This window comes from Bactrocera neohumeralis, chromosome 3 (genome assembly GCF_024586455.1).
Source record: "Bactrocera neohumeralis isolate Rockhampton chromosome 3, APGP_CSIRO_Bneo_wtdbg2-racon-allhic-juicebox.fasta_v2, whole genome shotgun sequence".
Lineage (NCBI taxonomy): Eukaryota > Metazoa > Arthropoda > Insecta > Diptera > Tephritidae > Bactrocera > Bactrocera neohumeralis.
Genome location: NC_065920.1, coordinates 38,299,663 through 38,318,109, shown reverse-complemented (window position 1 = coordinate 38,318,109; position 18,447 = coordinate 38,299,663). Strand labels below are relative to the sequence as shown.

The following is an 18,447-nucleotide window of genomic DNA, read 5'->3' as shown; positions in this document are numbered from 1 at the left end:
TTAGCGAAAGCGGTTTGAACTTGAGCGCATACAATACTTTGCAAATTAGCGTTCCACTATTTAAACTTCTACTATGTTTGCTTAGAGGTGTGAGTGCACTTACATCCGTGTACATAGCGCGTTTGTCTCTCGAAATAAACGCTACCATTTAGCGCTAATTAAATGCGTTTGCTTCCGCTCTATGTATTTAACATTTCTGTCACAAAAATTGCAACAATTTTGGTTGCTATTTCCTTCCTGTATGTTGCAGTGAACTAATATAATTTAATTTATTGCAGTCTTGAAATAAGAAATAGCTAATAGGAAATACATAATACTGAATAAGAAATAATAGTCTACATTTAATTATGAATAGGAAAAAGAGTAGTTTTTTGGATTATTAATGTATAACAAAATTCACGTTCTACACACTTTTAGGTAGAGTGCCTGTTTGACGACGCATCTAGGCCTTTAAGATGCTCATTGCAGAAAAACAGGCACCAAAAACCCCTCACTTATTGTCTCTTTTCAGTCTCATCAGTACGATAACTTTTATCTGTGCAACCTCTGAAATATAGGCAAAAAAACCCTCGACTAATTGTTCCGATTATTTTCTTATACAAAGTCTTCGCCCTATTACATACATATGTACATAATTTTTAAATGAAATAGTATGTACAGTACAGATTTTTATTAAAATTTTTCACTTTCTAAATCTAATCAGACTATAACAGATATAATTATTTCTTGCGCAATTAAGACAACCAGAAATTTGGTGGCTATGTCATTGCAAGAGACACCTTAAATGAGCATTTGTTTATAATTTTAAAATTCTTAATTTATTCTTCAAAATCTAATTCTTCTTTGCCCTAATACACTTGTTAAAACCACTTTTCCAGTTCTCGAAACAGTTACTGAAGTTAATTTCTAGGTTAGCCTTTAATATGCGTAGCGATACACTCTTAATGTCTTCAATTGACTCAAAACGGTTTCCCCCGAGCGTTCGTTTGAAATTACTAAATAGCCAAAAGTCTCACAGAGCTAAGTCAGGCGAATGATGTCGTTTCGGCACGATATTGGTTAAAAATTTCAACTCACAAAGAATCAATACAGTATGCGACGGAGCATTGCAAAACTATTTTTTCTATTCAATTGCCTACCATTTGTGAAGGAATATTAATTTAAATCAATATGACGAGCTAAGTCGAACGAGCCATGTTCATCTGTCTGCCTATTTGTCCATCGTTTGCCTTTTTGTATACATGCGAACTAGTTCTCAAGTTTTGAAATATCGATCTGATAATTGGCACAGGATTTTTCTACCCAAGAAGCTGTACGTTTTTCGGAATCACCGAAATCGTATCACTAGCATACAGCTACCATACAAACTGAACGTTCGGAAGAAGTGCTTGTATGGATTTTTTTTTGATGGGATATCTTCAATAAATTTTGGCATGGGTATTTATAAAAGACTGCAGTGCAATTTTTGAAGAAATAAATCAGATGGGATCACTATTGCAAATAGCTGTCTTACATGTTCACGTTCTTTAAGAAATCTTTTGAATTTGTTAAGGGTATAATAGCTTTGTTGCAACTGAGGTTAACGTTTTTTCTTGGTTTTATATAGAATAAAACATGTATATTAAAATATTTACTAAAGCTCACATTGTAGGCAAAATATATATTCGCATATATTATCAAAGTGAATGCACATTTCATTTGAATAAAATTCCTTCAGCTTCAAAAACAGTTTTCAGTCCGAAAAGTTGTGCATTTAAAATCTCAGCGAAGCTTTTTTAAGACTTCTTGGTGTGGCAAGCAAACGTAGCAAGCTATTCCTGTCTTTATTTTGCATTATGCTGTCGCTACAACCCATACAAAGGAAAAGTTCATATCCTCTCCGGAAAGCTCAATATTATTTTAATATTTGGTTAACACGATTAGAAATGTTTCGGGTAAAAACAAGTGCAAAAAGATTGCCAGATGGAGTTTATTAGACAATAGATATCGTAGAAAACTGGAGTAGATGTTGACCGAAAATCTGGTCACGGGTTGACAATCAACTATTGAGTTAAGAATGTCTCCCCTTATCAGAGGACTAATTAGTAATTCTTTAAGCATAGATAGTCATGCCTGATGTTCCAAGAAATATATTTTAGTTCACTTTTCCTTTTATAAAACACTCTGCAACTCACAATTTATTTCTGCTATAGTTAAGAACGACTTTCACAGGATTGTAGACAACTGATGCTGAAGTCGTAGAACTTTGTAGCGAACGCATGAGAAACTCAAGCAGATACGCAATCACAGGAAAAACAGCGTAAAAACAAAACACTAAAACTACTCCTTGCAGACAGTTACTCCGAAGTAGGTAGTGTGAGCGTTAAAAAAACACTAAGCATGGAAAACACATTAAAGCGAACACACCTTTTCTATTGAGCAAGGCTTTTTTTCTCTTAATGAATAGGAAGAGAAAATAAAACACTAAAATTGCAGCGATCCAGATAGAACAGGCTCGCCACCTCTGGGATTTGTTTATACACACCCTGTAGGGATGAACACTGTGCCGTTTGCATTTGATTACGTATACGCCATGTTCCTTCGGCAAGTGCTAATACGAGTAGCTAATGTGGCACATTATAACACCGTATTATTAAAGAAACTATGCTTAAACATTATCTGCAAATTCACTAAATATTGTTGTTGGTCGTTTTTTAATGCACATTCATTTTGATCCTTGGGCTTGTACACAATTTAATTTTTTTATTTCTTTTATTTTATTTTATAATTTAATTTATTGCTTTTTCAAAGTCATTATTTTCAAAGAATTGTTATTTTCAATAAACAAATTTCCAACAGTAATGAAATAAATTAGATTTAATTAACAGCAGATATTAGAAACCAAATTTCTAAATTTATGCGACGGAATTTACTCAGAGGTACGTATATGTAGTATTTTTAAGCATACAGTACAACTTTGTTTGAAAATATTTTACTAAATTTTAATAATAAATTTCAGATTAATTGAGGCGACGAATTTTTGTTTAATTATGTTAATACTACAATGATTAAAAAGTAAGGGAAAAATGTAATTTAGAACTCTCGGGCAGCAGGACGGTAACACAGGTAACGTTCTATTTTTTTTTTAGGTTGGCAGGACTGTCTTTAATTTTTGTCAAGCTTCCGCTTGTGGAAAACTTTAATTATCTCCGCATTACACATATTTTTGTAGACAACCAAAGTAAGTTTTTCGATATGTTAAGTGATTGGTTTTGGTGAGCTAAAACCGTGCATAAAATTTTGGTTACAGAAAGATTATTTCTAAACAGATACGTTAGAAACTTGGCCTAGCTCTTTGGTGAGCATACTAGGGCCAAAAAAGACGTGTATATAAACGATTTTAAAACGGGTCAAGAAAGCGCCAAAGTTCACATATAGTCCGCTCAAAATATGCATATAATTTAAATTTAATTTGGCAACGTGTTGAAGTTGTCGCAAAATCATGATCGGTATACATACAATACAATACATAAAAAAAAAACAACTCGAGATCAAAGGTGAAGTTTTTTCTTGATATTTTTAATGAAAAGGTAGGTTGAGTTAGGTTGTAGGGTTTAACCAAAATCCATGGATCACATTTGACAAAAAAAGTAGCCGGAAATGGTTAATAAAACTTCAAGTATTTAGATACTCATCAATCAGATTTAATTGTTTGCCACAATTCCTGCCCTTTTCGATAGATGTTGATGAGTCGAGCAAGAACTCGGTTAATATCCAAATTTTAAACCAAAATATTTAAAACGGACTCGTGGGAGATGTCAAACCCTGTTGCCATCTCTCCCACTCTTGCCTGACGATTTTGAAGCACCATATTATTCACTTTCCAGAACGAGGCATGTCTTCAACGGTCTCTCGACCGTCTTTGAAAGTTTTGTGCCACTCGTAGATTTTTCTATTCGAACTACCGTAAGCCATTTCCAACGATTCCGCACACGCAGTTTGGTTAGAAATACAAAATTTAAAACAAATTCTTTGTTCGATATTTTTATCCATTGTAAAAATCGCAACGCACTACTGAGATGGACCGACTTAAGCAACTGCTGTAAACAAACTGGTTGACAGATCGCACTCATATTTGACACAGTAATTAAGGACGATTTTACCATCTAAACAAAATTCATTTTTCTTCAAATATCGTTTTCATGGAGAATATAAATTTACTAACGGGTACTTTTTTCACAATGTATTTACACTCAATTAGATTCAACAGCGCGACACGATTATTTCGTGAAAGTTCTTCATTCTACTTCTGTATTCAGGCTTCTACTGCGCTTTCCGAACGCATTTATTTTTATTGTTTAATTAATTTAAAACTTAGAGTTGGCAATTAATAATTTAATCAACTTTAAGTGTCCGAATTAAATGGGCATTTTTATTTGCAATATGAAAAATATTAATTTCAGCAATTTCCTCACATTCGCCAAATATTGAGATATTTCAATTTCAGTCTAGCAAATACGGGGCAATAAAATCTTGTTTTGGACCATATTTCTTTTGAACACACTCACTAACTTTCAGCTTGTTGTAAATTTATGTAACTTCGTTAATTTTTTCTGTATGATATGACCGGAAAATTATTTATTTGAAACTTTGGGCTTTGATAAATGAATAAATTTAACGACTTTAGAAGCAATTAATATAACGTGATAAACCTTTGAACGAATTATGCCACTTTATGACCAAAAACTATTCAAATCCGACAAATCTCTTCAAGTCCCTAGGTACCGAATATTTGGAATCCAATACCAAAATTGACTCTTTACCCAAAATATTGGTCAATTAGTCAGATTTACAGTATTTTTTAAACTTCATTAAATGTAATTAAATTATTATTTTTTTGCTATACTTTTTTATTTATTTTAATTTATTATTTCTTTTTATTTTGTTTTATTTTGATAAACCTTTTTTATCAATTTATAAGTATATAGGGTTTTTGATTTACTTCATTTTGCTTTTCCTAACATTTTCACTTTGGTGCAAGGATTTGAAAATAATTTATTTTTTTATAAGTAATGGAACTGTTTCTCTTAAGTCTTCACTTTCAACAATTTGTTGTATTAATTATGGAGAAAAATTTTCCAACAAAATTAAATTAATTAGATTTATTGAACATAAAATAACATCACACTTGTAGTGTACTCATATGTACATATAATATTGAGCTCATAGCACAATTCTCTTTAAAGTTGATTAAAGATTTTTGAATAATTTGAGTTTTTAGAATATAAAAAATCTAACAATACCAAAACAGAATTCTTAGTTAATTTATAAATTATTATGTTAAGAAAATTTCTCTTGTCTGTTGTGCATGTATTTTTGTAGTATTCGCACAGTTTTATGTTCACATTTATAAATACAAATTTATTTTGGCAATTTAAATTTTTTTTCTTTTTGAAAAGACACAGTTTGCTTAGCAATTGCCATCAGTTCGATAAGCTGCATTTAAAAATGTTTAGTTAGTTATTTAAATTTTTTTGATTTGATAGGGAAAACAATTTTTTGACTTCGTTATACTCATTTTCGGCTAGCTGTTAATGAAAATTTGTTGATAAGAGACACAACGCTTAATTTTTCGTATTTTGAGCAGCTCAGGGATAGGGCGCCCGCAATAGGAAAAATATCTAATATTATTTTAGGTTTGTTTAGCAATACTGCATAATTTTTTATTATGATAGTTAAGACTATAGCATGTCTTACGCGTTAACTAACTTATGCTCTGACTAGCAATTTGTTGTACCAATTAATCTTGGTCTTATAAAAAATATTCGTAGTTATCTTGCTTTATTTTATTCATCGAAAATATTTACTTACATGTTTTCATTTAAAATATGATTGGAAATTTCGAAATTTACGCTCAAAATTTGTGCTTTGTTATTTAACATGTACTTTAAATTATTTAATAAATTTCTGGTTTGCATCATATCAAGGATTTTTGTTAAAGTGAACTTAAAATATAACCAATTCTTTTTTCTTAAAAAATAATTTATAATTATGTCCGGTTATGTACATACATATAAATATTTATCTTTATAATTTTTTATTTGTTTAGATTGTTTAAATTATATTTATTTTATTTCAATTTTTTTATTTATTTTTTATTTTTTTACTTTATTTTATAATATAATATTTGTCTTTTCGTGTTGTTTTTTTTTAATTTTTTATGCTACTCATTTTAATAATTTTATTTTGTATTACTTATTAATTTATTACATTTTCTATTAAAAATGTTATAACTTTTATATTTGATTTTTTTTTGATTTTATATTATTGTTTTTATAACAAATCTTAATTTTCTTTTCCTAAAATTATTAGTATTTTTAATTACTAAATTACTTAACCTTAATGAATTAAGATTTTTGCGCTTCACAAATTTTCACTCACTTTTGTATTACCTTTAGAAATTTTTCGATTCCTTTGCAGATTATAGTTATATTTTTTAACATTTCACATTTTATACAAAAATAGTACCACAATTATTTATATTACTTTCTTCAGCTTTAAATTCAACCACAAACTTATTTCCACCTTCAACTTCGGTAATTTTACTGGCCTTATGCTTTTATATATGTATGTATTCTGAGTAACAGTCTTATATACATACATATAGTAAATCAACACAAAGTTGAGCGCGCGTTAGGTAAAAAATTCAGCACCGTTACACAACCATTAACACCGAAGTCCAAAGTAAAACTAAACTAAATTGCGACCGACACGCACTGATGATACGACCAAATTGCATTAGCGAAGTCGTCCTATCGGCAAACCAACGAAGTGCAGTAGCTACTAGCGACGGCGCTGCTTAACGAAACCACGAAAAGCTTAAACGAAGCATCAATTTGAGCGCACGAAGTCTGAATTGTATTTACAAGTGTATGGTTAAATGTGTGCGGGAACAATGCTGTTTCGGCAGCTAACCAACGACGAATGAAATTTGTCGGAAAAACGTTTAGCAAATCCGAATCACGAAGTCAGCTTTATGTTAGCCCACGTTCTTACCAAATGGCAACCGCTCGTCGCATTCGTTTCTCTTGAACAATGATATTTTGCTTAGTTGGATTATTAATGGCAGATAGAGGGTATGTTATTGTTTGAGATCATAGGACATGTTTGAAAAACTAGACAGTATGCAGAAATTTGTAACATTAAATAGTTTGTAACGTAATTGAGTTAAATTTATTTCGATTTAGTGTAAAACGAATAGTTACTAGTACTAAATAAATGTTTAAAGGCGCATTTTGAAATATGCTTTAACATTGATGTTAAATTCTCTATTTCTAATAATAATTAACTCTCTATATCTAATTATTTATAATTATTTTTAACAGAAGTGAGTTAAACATGAATGAATAAAAGCGAACGTTACCTGGAATAAATAATAGCGAGTTATTTCGAAAATGTAATGAAATGAGTAATCAAAGAATTTTTACCGGTTTTTAATATACAGTTATGTAACTTAAACTGATTTTGTATAATATACATACGTAGTAAATGATTCTTGCAATACTCGTATATAAATACATATGTATATATAGGAGTAATTTTGAAATATGCAAACAGTTTAGTTTTAACAGTATGAGAGTGTAGAGAGTTTTAGAGATTTTAACAGAAGTTAGTTAAACTTGAACTTATTCTGTATAAAAGTACCCTTTATATATTATAAATATATAGGAATAATTTTGGAAAATGAGAGCTTGTAGAGATTTTTAACGTTAGGGAGTACTTGAACCGATTCTGTATTAATTTTAACAGCATGAGCTTGGGGAGATGGTGTAGAGATTTTTAACATAATATTATGTGTATTAAACTTAAGCCGATTTTGTATAAGATCAATGGTTACTTGCAATATATAAATGTATAGGGAGTAACTTTGAAAGATGCTATAATTCTGAATTTTAACAGCATGAACGTGGAGAGAATTTGTAGAGATTTTTAACAGACGTGGGTTAAACTTGAACAGATTCTGTAAATATAAGAAGTAATTTCGAAAGATGCTAAAATTTTGATATTTAACAGTATGAGAGTGCGTAGAGAATTTTAACTGAAGTGAGTTATATTTGAACATATTCTGTATAAGACTATGAATTACCTTCAATATATAAAAACAGGGAAAATTTCGGAAGATGACATAATTGTGAATTTTAGCAGTATGACCATGCAGAAAGTTTGTGGAGATATTTAACAGATGCGAGTTAAACTTTAACCGATTTTGTATAAAAGTATGAGTTACTTGCAATATATAAATATATAGGAAGTAGTTTCGAAAGATGCTATAACTGGAATTTTAACAGAATGAGCGTGCAGGGATTTTGAAGAGACTTGTTAACAGAAGAGAGTCAAACTAGAACCGATTCTGTATAAGGTTAAAGGTTATTTGCAATGCATAAATATATATATAGGAGTGATTTCGAAAGATGCTAATATTTTGTATGTTAACAGTATGAGAGTGCAGAGAGTATGTACAGCTTTTTTCCATAAGTAAGGTAAACTTGGACCGATTTTGTATAAGAGTAAATATTACCGTGTTTAAAAGTAAAAGTCACAAGCAATAAATAAATATATTAAAGCAAGTAATTTATAAATATGCTAAAATTTAAAATTTGGAAGTATGAGCATATAGAGAGTTTGTAGAGATTTTTAACAGAACTGCATATAAACCTATACTGAATTGTATGAAGTCAAACACTACTAGCAGTAAATAAATGTATGAGGAGTAATTTCGAAATGTTTTTAAGTACTGTAGGTTAAGTGCATGAACATACATATGTGTAGATGTTTTAGCATAACTAAGCATAAACTCAAACTCAGAGCCTTCAGCGTGGGGTATTTGTATATTAAGAAGCCCAACAGGCTACTGTGCTAATTTTGTCAGACAAAATTAATAATTTTTAAGAGAATTTTAATTGAATAATCATCTTCATAAAGCAACCTTAAGATAACTTGTAAATTCAAACAAGCTTTGAAAGCCATAAAATATGTGTACATAAAAAGTTCCTTGCAATATAAGTAATCACTCTTTCCAAGCCTACCGGATAACAAAAAGTTCTGAGTGCTTTTGTATGGTTCAAATACTTTATGGAACTCCTATTTATTGCTATAGTGATACACTAATATTGATATTGTAATAGCTCCATTAATACTGGTACTGGTATACTACTGTTGTAACTGGACTCTTCAATTCAATAAATTACAGCTAATTTTGAAGACCATCGCATCTATCATTAAACAAACTTCTAAAAGCTTATACGCTAAAGCAAGAAAATTTTTATGAATGCCGGTTCTGCAAAGCCTATATTAAGTTTATATAAAATGAAGTTAATGAAATTAGCTTAGTCAGTTTTGTTTACAATATTGAGTTGATAACACTACATGAGAGAACGACTGCACAAATTCGCCGTAAATAAAGTGAGATGTGTATTTCGAATGCGGAACTTAGCGCAAATCAAGTATTTATAGGTGGGGTATTAAGTTAGTGAGAGCTGGAATGAGTAACTTGTACTCTTCCACTTAACACTCTCATCAGTAGAAATGAGTAATTGAGTGAGAGATTGAGACTGAGAAAAAATTGTTAATCAAAGGAATATTTGAGTTTTATTTTAAGTTCGAGGGAGCTATGAAATACACTAAAGGAAAATGAGATGTAAAAATATGACACAATAAAGAACTAAAAATGCGATTGCAATAACTTTTCTGTTAGTATTAGAAATTACTTGAAACGGAAAGGTAGGGCTGTCCTTCCATGGAAATGTGTGAATGTTACATCCAACTAACACTTGACTACATAAAACCAGCGAACGCATATTTCCTCTTATTGCTTTCGTTAATTTAATCTTACGCATGTATGAAAAAATAAGTTGATTGAGTTTCCAACATAAGATACCGTCATTTCCTGCATTTATTCCAAACATTTGTGGACGTAGACAATTTTTGGCAAAAACTTGAACTAATTTTAGGTATTAAGTTTAGGTGCAACAACAAATAGGCTATAAATTGCTGAATTACAGCTCATTGGCTCATTTTATGGCTGAAGACTGAAATTTAACTAAGTGATTGTTGAAATGCAGCAAATAAATTATAGTGATGTTCCATTTTTGCGAGGCATTTGTTAGCTAGTGTTTTGACCAAAAGTTTAGTGTGATCATATCAGTCAGTCAGATCTTAAAGTTCAAAGGATACCCATGCATTTAATGAACTTTTGAAAATAGGTCAAAGAAATAGACAGGTTCTTGCTTTACAAAATAATTTCATACTAGGTTTTTATACAAATAGAATAATATAATAAAAATATTTGAAAGTGATAGTTTTGCAAAATTTTGTAATTTTTTAAAGACCCTTAGTTTGAAATAGCAGGACCATAAATATTAGACTTTTGTTTTCATGAACAAGTAATAAAAAAAACCAATATCTTAAACCTGGGGTAGTCCTTACCATAGTATTAACCTATATTCTAAATAGCCATTCTGACAATATTTATACTCTGTTGTTACTCAAACTTGCTAGCCCGTCTTCACCCGCTTGAACTTACATCTACGCGCTCTGCAGTTTGTTTGCTTCGTATAATACACAAGCATTTCAACACAGTTTTGAATGACACCTGTACGAGAACTGTCAGTTATATTGCATAAATATTAATAATTCAAACCAAACGAATGAAATTTTCTTTTGATGAGTGGCGTTATTGATTGTCGACAGTTAATCCGGTCGCAAGGAATTCGGAGTGCACCACAACCCGATAAGCGAGGAAAACTGTTAACATAGCCTAGATTTCTGACTCCTTTTGACGTGGTTTTTTCGGCTTCGGCTCACCTTTGCCATGATATCACCGCCAGTAATAATACGTTTCACATCATCCTGGTAGCCGGAAATCGTTGCTTTACAAATGTTAACACATCGCTGTTTTTCGAAAAATTTAGAGATTTTGGAACCAATCGTGGTCTTTCAAAATAGTTTTCACTGATCCTCCGATATTCCAACGATGTCAGTAAGATCTCTGATCTCGATTAATAAATCGTCGATTCTCAAGCACCAATGCATTTATTTTATTCACGCGTTGATCATCGGTTTATGTTAATGGCCGTCCTAGACGTGGTTCGTCGCCAACGCGTTCTCTAACCTCTTTAAAATTTTTACTAATCAAACAGTCTCCGACTGATACTCATCGCGAGTGGACGTATTTTCAGGCTATTCTTTCTCTGTGGTGCTCATCAATTATCTGCTTTGTGCTAAGCATTATTCTTGTGTGCGTAATTTCAAAGTTGTAACAACACACGTGTTCACTACAAGTGTCTGTGCTTTAATTATATCCAATAGCCCCCGGGCCACCAAATTTGGGGACAATAGGTTGGCTTTGTTAGCGGAATGTCCCCAAGCAAAACGTAAAAAAACAATATATAAACCCCAAGATTTTCCCGAACTACCTAAAACCAAACAGAACAATCCAAAATTCCTTACTATTTCAGCAAATGATTCAACAAAAGGAGGATGGAGTCATGTGTAGAAGTTCACACAATTGAGGAAAGTTATCTGATCGCCATTCACTTGGGAGTGGCCAGAAACGATTCTTTTACACATGGCTCACGCAGCTCACTACTTCCGGTCTTTAACCAAGTATCCTCTGTGTAGCCAAAGAACATTCGTTTGAAGGCGAGCTAAAGTTAAAAGGCGAAACATCCGCTACATAGGCTTGTGCGCTGGGTTTGGGACCCGCCACGTAAAAATCAGTACCAATGACAAAGAAAACACAGCCTCGGATGAGAGACCCCCCTTTTGATGACGACCATGGCAAACGAAATAAGGACTACGATTTGAGGGCATGCACCTGGAATGTCCGGATCCTTAATTGGGAAGGTGCCGCTGCCCAGCTGGTTGATGTCCTCGCAAAAATAAAGGCTAACATCACCGCTGTCCAAGAAATGCGATGGACGGGACAAGGTTAGAGACGAGTAGGTCCTTGTGACATTTACTACAGTGGCCATATAAAGGAGCGCAAGTTTGGTGTCGGATTCGTGGTGGGAGAGAGACTCCGTCGCCGAGTACTATCATTCACTCCGGTGAATGAACGTCTAGCCACAATCCCCATCAAAGCGAGGTTCTTCAACATATCGCTGATTTGCGCCCACGCCCCGACGGAAGAGAAGGACGATGTGACCAAAGATGTCTTTTAAGAGTGCTTGGAGAGCACTTATGAGAGCTGCCCCCGCCACGATGTCAAAATCGTGCTTGGCGACTTTAACGCCAGGGTGGGTAAAGAAGGTATCTGTGGCACTACGGTCGGTACATTCAGCCTCCACGACGAAACATCCCCAAACGGGTTGAGGCTGATCGACTTCGCCGGGGCCCGAAATATGGTTATCTGTAGTACTAGATTCCAGTATAAAAACATTCATCAAGCTACCTGGCTGTCTCTGGATCGAAAAACTACCAACCAGATCGATCATGTTGTTGACGGAAGACACGTCTCCAGTGTTCTAGACGTGCGTCGTGCGAGGTCCTTACATCGACTCGGACCACTATCTTGTTGCAGCCTAGATTCGCACCCGCCTCTGTGCAGCAAAAAGCACACGCCAACAAACACAAGGAAGGTCGAGAAGCTGCAATCACAACAGACAGCCGAACGATTTTCTACTCGGCTTGTACTCCTGCTCTCTGAGAGCACTCGTCAACAAATCGGTATAAGGGAACTGTGGGACGGCATTTCAAACTCCTTACGTACAGCTGCAACCGAAACCATTGGTTTTCGGAGGGTGAAAAAGAACAGCTGGTACGACGAGGAGTGCGTGTCGCAGCGGAAAGAAAAGAGGCTGCCTAGTTCGCAACGTTACGATCGACCACAACACGTGCGGGATAGGATAGATACCGACAGTTGAAAAGGGAAGCGAGACGCATTTGTTGACAAAAAAAGAAAGAGGCTGAAATGCGTGAGTACGAAGAGCTTGATAAGCTGGTCGACAGGGGTAATGCTCGAAAATTCTACGAAAAAATGCGGCGGCTTACAGAAGGTTTCAAGACCGGAGCATACTCTTGTAGAACCCCCAGAGGTGATCTAGTGACCGATGCCCTGAGCATACTTAAATTATGGAGGGAACACTTCTCCAGCCTGCTGAATGCAGTGAACGTACAACGCCAGGAGAAGGCGAACCCGATTCCCCAATCGATGACGATGGAGCAGACGTTCCATTGCCCGACCGTGAAGAAGTTCGAATAGCAATCGCCCGCCTGAATAACAACAAAGCGGCAGGGGCCGACGGATTGCCGGCCGAGCTATTCAAACACGGCGGCGAAGAATTGATAAGGAGCATGCATCAGCTTCTTTGCCACATATGGTCGTACGAAAGAATGCCCAACGATTAGAATTTAAGTGTGCTATGCCCAATCCATATAAAAGGAGACCCCACAATCTGCGCCAACTACCATGGGATTAGCCTCCTCAACATCGCATATAAGGCTCTATCGAGCGTATTGTGTGAAAGATTAAAGCCCACCGTCAACAAACTGATTGGACCTTATCAGTGTGGCTTTAGACCTGGCAAATCAAGAACCGACCAGATATTCACCATGCGCCAAATCTTGAAAAAGACCCGTGAAAGGAGAATCGACACACACCACCTCTTCGTCGATTTCAAAGCTGCTTTCGACAACACGAAAGGGAGCTGCCTTTATGCCGCGATGTCTGAATTTGGTATCCCCGCAAAACAAATACGACTGTGTAAACTGACGTTGAGTAACACGAAAAGCTCGGTCAGGATCGGGAAGGACCTCTCCGAGCCGTTCGATACCAAACGAGGTTTCAGACAAGGCGACTCCCTATCGTGCGACTTCTTCAACCTGCTTCTGGAGAAAATAGTTCGAGCTGCAGAACTAAATAGAGAAGGTACCATCTTCTATAAGAGTGTACAGCTGCTGGCGTATGCCGATGATATTGATATCATCGGCCTCAACACAAGCGCCGTTAGTTCTGCTTACTCCAGACTGGGCAAGGAAGCACAGAAAATGGATCTGGCAGTAAACAAGGGCAAGACGAAATATCTCCTGTCATCAAACAAACAGTCGTCGCACTCGCGACTAGGCTCTCACGTCACTGTTGACAGTCATAACTTTGAAGTTGTAGATAATTTCGTCTATTTAGGAACCAGCATTAACATCACTAACAATGTCAGCCTGGAAATCCAACGCAGGATTGCTCCCTCCAACAGGTGCTACTTCAGACTGAGTAGGCAATTGAAAAGTAAAGTCCTCTCTTGACGAACAAAAGCTAAACTCTATAAGTCGCTCATAATTCCCGTCCTGCTATATGGTGCAGAGGCTTGGGCGATGACAGCAACCGATGAGTCGACGTTACGAGTTTTCGAGAGAAAAATTCTGCGAAAGATTTATGGTCCTTTGCGCATTAGTCACGGCGAATATCGCATTCGATGGAACGATGAGCTGTACGAGATATACGACGACATTGACATAGTTCAGCGAATTAAAAGACAGCGGCTACGCTGGCTAGGTCATGTTGTCCGGATGGATGAAAACACTCCAGCTCTGAAAGTATTCGACGCAGTACCCGCCGGGGGAAGCAGAGGAAGAGGAAGACCTCCACTCCGTTGGAAGGACCAAGTGGAGAAGGACCTGGCTTCGCTTGGAATATCCAATTGGCGCCACGTAGCGAAAACAAGAAACGACTGGCGCGCTGTTGTTAACTCGGCTATAATCGCGTAAGCGGTGTCTACGCCAATTAAGAAGAAGAATTCGTATTCTTCAACATTTCATGTATGTATTTCACATTTTTAAATAAAAAAAGTTACTTCTAATATCACAATTATATACATATATACAAAAAAAAACATGAAATTCAATTTTGCTTACTAACTACTTAAAAACAAAATTTTTCCACACAAATTGAACTAAAAATATTTTCAGTCTATCATCAGTCTATATATCACATTTTTAATTAATCTACCCCAAATAGAAATTGCTGATTTCCTCAAACACTAGTGCCGACACTTTTGCCTCGATATTTGTCATCATTTCTGGCGGAAGACCGGCTTCTGAAATTTTTGTAGCTAAGGATGCAAAATGTTGTGCGGTTGAATTGGTTTTACGCGAACGTGATTCGTTAATCATTGTACATATGGTCGCGCCTGCCGTTTCAAGGAATTTTGCGAACGCATCCCCGTTCTTTTTCTGCGAAAATGAATTGGGAACCAATGAATAAATTTTTCAAAACAAAACAAAGAAATAAAATATACCTTTTGTCCACGTCCATCCGAAGATGCCGGCTGAGACGTTTCTATTGTCGCCGATGATGTTGATGCCTCTAAAGGATCTATAATTATATTGTCTTGGACACTTTCGAAATCTGCGCTTATGCTGCTAATAGTACTGTAAAATACATTACTAAAAAAATAATTTTCGTTACGTAAGGATATTTACTTACCGCCTTGAATTTGGAATTTTTTCCATAAACGACATTGCTTCCAGATAACGCCATTTTCTCCGTGGAGTTTGTTGGCCACTCCCGGAAGCGACTTGCTCCATGCGTTTACATCGCTTGTAAGAGTCTCGGAGACTCTTCCACCTCTTTTTGCATTCTGTTTCTGGAAATGAAATTAATAATAGAATTTTATATATTTTATTTATAATTTGCCTTACCGGTCAACCTTGTGTTTGTGGAAATTTGTTTCCATGTCATTTATTTTTTTCTTAAATTTTTATAGTCTCTGTGCGAGACATCAAAAATAAGGGGGCAATTGCGCACTTCCTCCATTAACACTTCATCCAAATCCATGTTCAAATCTGAAATATATATTCTAAACCTAATTACATACAATAAATGTAAAAATATTATACAATTAAAATAATACTTACCGCAAGTAGACTAATCGCTCAAATTTCAAAAACACAATGGCCGGCAAGTACACAAAACAACGCAGTTGTCCATTTTGCATGTACATAATTTCGTTGTGGCCATACTAATACCTGATATAATAGAGCTATTTTATGCTTTTATTTGTAAAATAACGTCAAGTTTGTTAGAGCTGTGAAAAGTTTTACATTTTGCATATTAGTGGCATCACCACTCTACCTCCTCTTTCTATCTTCCATTCTACTGTCAACTCTACTGTCGTCCTACTGTCGTTGGCAAAAATAGGAGGATATTCAAGTTAGCGAGAACGACAACTGTCGGCCTGCAGTCGTGAAGTCGTGCAGCTTTCAAAATAACACTGCCCATAAGAACGTGTGTATTTTAATATTTGACAGATGTAGTTTGCAGTCTGTCGCGCTCTATGTGTTGCGCACTTAAGACTATACTTCACAGGATCATTTCTGTAGTCACTCTGCATTTACTTTCTTTGCAAATCGACCCTCGATGACGAGGTATATCGTTTTATCTGACAGCGAGAGGTTTATGAACTTCATTTCTAATTTTGTCTTGTGGCATATTAGAAATGATGTTTCTTCGATAATCGCTCGGTTACAACGGATAAAACGACTTCTGAGAGGTGAATGAATAAATTCCAAGGTTTTATACAAATATTATATATAATAATGCAGTCAATAAGTACAGTAGGGCAATTCACAATCTGGTACAAATGGGTCTTGCATATTTGCAATTGCAAATGAGCGAGGCATACGCACCACGCACCAGTTTTTTTTAGTAATTAATCTAAGATTTTTTCTCGTCGCTAAATATCTTATTTTATAAACAAGTTAAGACCGAAATTTTCGTCAAAAATCTATTTTTTTTTTATTTGAGAAACCGCAAATTTGGCTAAAAATTTTATTTTGGTTTGTTTTACTAGATTTGGTATTACTTTAACGAAATCTTTTTTTGGGTTTTTAATTTCAGAAGATCCAATTCAGAGACATAGTGGTCGCACTCCTGTCATAAAACAAACAGTCGTCGCAAGCAGTCACTTGGCTCCCACGTCATTGTCGAAAGTCACAACTTTGAAATCGTAGATAATTTTGTCTATCTTGAAACCAGTATTAACAACAACAATAACTTCAGCCTCGAAATTTAACGCAAATTAACTCTTGTCAACAGGTTGCTATTTTGAACTGAGCAGGCAATTGACAAGTAAAGTCCTCTCTTGACAAACAAAGACTAAACTTTTTATATATAGATATCAAGTGGAGAACGACCTGGCGGCATTTAGTATCTCGAATTGGCGCCAAACAGTGAAAAAGAAGAAAAGACTGGTGGGCTGTTCTAACACGCGATGTCTATGCCAGTAAAGAAATGAAAAGAAGTCTCAATGTTGCTTCAGTAAAAATATAAAGCTTTCATACAAAATGCAATTCTTACGTCTTTTTTTATGGGTAAAGTCACTTAAGAAATCAATTTAGTGGAGCATGCACGGTGCTTACTAAATATAGCACGTATACGCATAAGCATAGTGCTTACGCATACATATGTGTTTAGATGTGATAAATAGAAATAACGATGTTTTAATGAGATGGTTTGTAAGAGACCACGCGATAAAATTGTTTACACTTTTTGTACATACATTTTCGTTTCACCTTTTCCAGCTCTGTCACCGCCCTTGGAATATGTTACAATGGCAATAATTTAATAAAATAAAATTAATTTTTCAATTTGACCATTGGAAAAAGTTTTTTCTTTAGTCTAATTTTTCTTCATATTTCTTTACAATGACAAGTATATATGGCGACGAAACAAATATGTATGTAAATATACAATAGATAAAGAATAAATATGTGCACTCACGGTGGTAATACTACAGATATCATCTTAATTGGTTCAAAATACTACTACGACAATTTTGTAGATTATGTACATGTTATCCTTAAATTACCCGCACAATTTAAAATTTCGATATGATAATTTTGAAGTTTAAGGTGTTATATACCGTCAGAATTTTCAAAAAATCGATTTATTTATTTTTTTCAGTGCCAATATATTGTTAAGAATGCACACAGAAAATTTCATATCGTTATGAAAATTTCAAAGTCGGTGACCAATATTACTCGAAAACCACTAAACCGATTGGTCTGAACATGACCTTCTTAAATATATTGTACTATATTTTTTATCAATTAATAAAATTTTTTTTTCAAAAAATTATACATATATATATTTTTTATAAACAATTTAAGACCGAAATTTTGGTAAAAACCAATTTTTTTTGCGAAACCGCCATTTTGTCAACAAAATTTATTTTGGTTATTTCATCGATTAATATTAGATTTAACATTACTTTAACGAAATCTGTTTGATTTGTTTTTAATTTTAGAGGATCCGATTCAGAGATATTGAGGTTACCGCAAAACGTTGTTTTTGAGAGGAGTTCGCGAAAATCAGATGTAGTTCCCTTCCAAATGAATAATTTTACTATTACTAAGTCTTATAACACAGTAAAAAGGTACTAAAATATGTGTACATATATATGTTTGGATCAATAA

The 18,447-nt window shown here is 34.4% G+C and overlaps 2 protein-coding genes and 1 pseudogene across 2 annotated transcripts in view; 1 reads left to right on the top strand and 2 right to left on the bottom strand.

Annotated features, from left to right (window-relative positions):
* LOC126753009 (uncharacterized) overlaps window positions 1-6,711 on the bottom strand; it is an 82,199-nt gene extending 75,488 nt beyond the window's left edge. Inside the window, exon 1 of the mRNA XM_050464101.1 lies at window positions 6,432-6,711. The gene's annotated coding sequence lies outside the window, so the exon portion shown is untranslated. The remainder of the gene's footprint in view (window positions 1-6,431) is intronic.
* Window positions 6,712-14,976: 8,265 nt separating this feature from the next.
* On the bottom strand, window positions 14,977-15,558 carry LOC126753008 (uncharacterized). Its single transcript, XM_050464100.1, has 3 exons — window positions 15,458-15,558; window positions 15,270-15,402; window positions 14,977-15,204 (listed from the first exon to the last, which is right to left on the bottom strand). The coding sequence occupies exons 1-3, from the start codon at window positions 15,556-15,558 to the stop codon at window positions 14,977-14,979; spliced, it is 462 nt and encodes a 153-aa protein (XP_050320057.1).
* A 764-nt stretch (window positions 15,559-16,322) lies between these two features.
* On the top strand, window positions 16,323-16,525 carry LOC126754283 (small nucleolar RNA U3; annotated as a pseudogene).
* The last annotated feature ends 1,922 nt before the right edge of the window (window positions 16,526-18,447 follow it).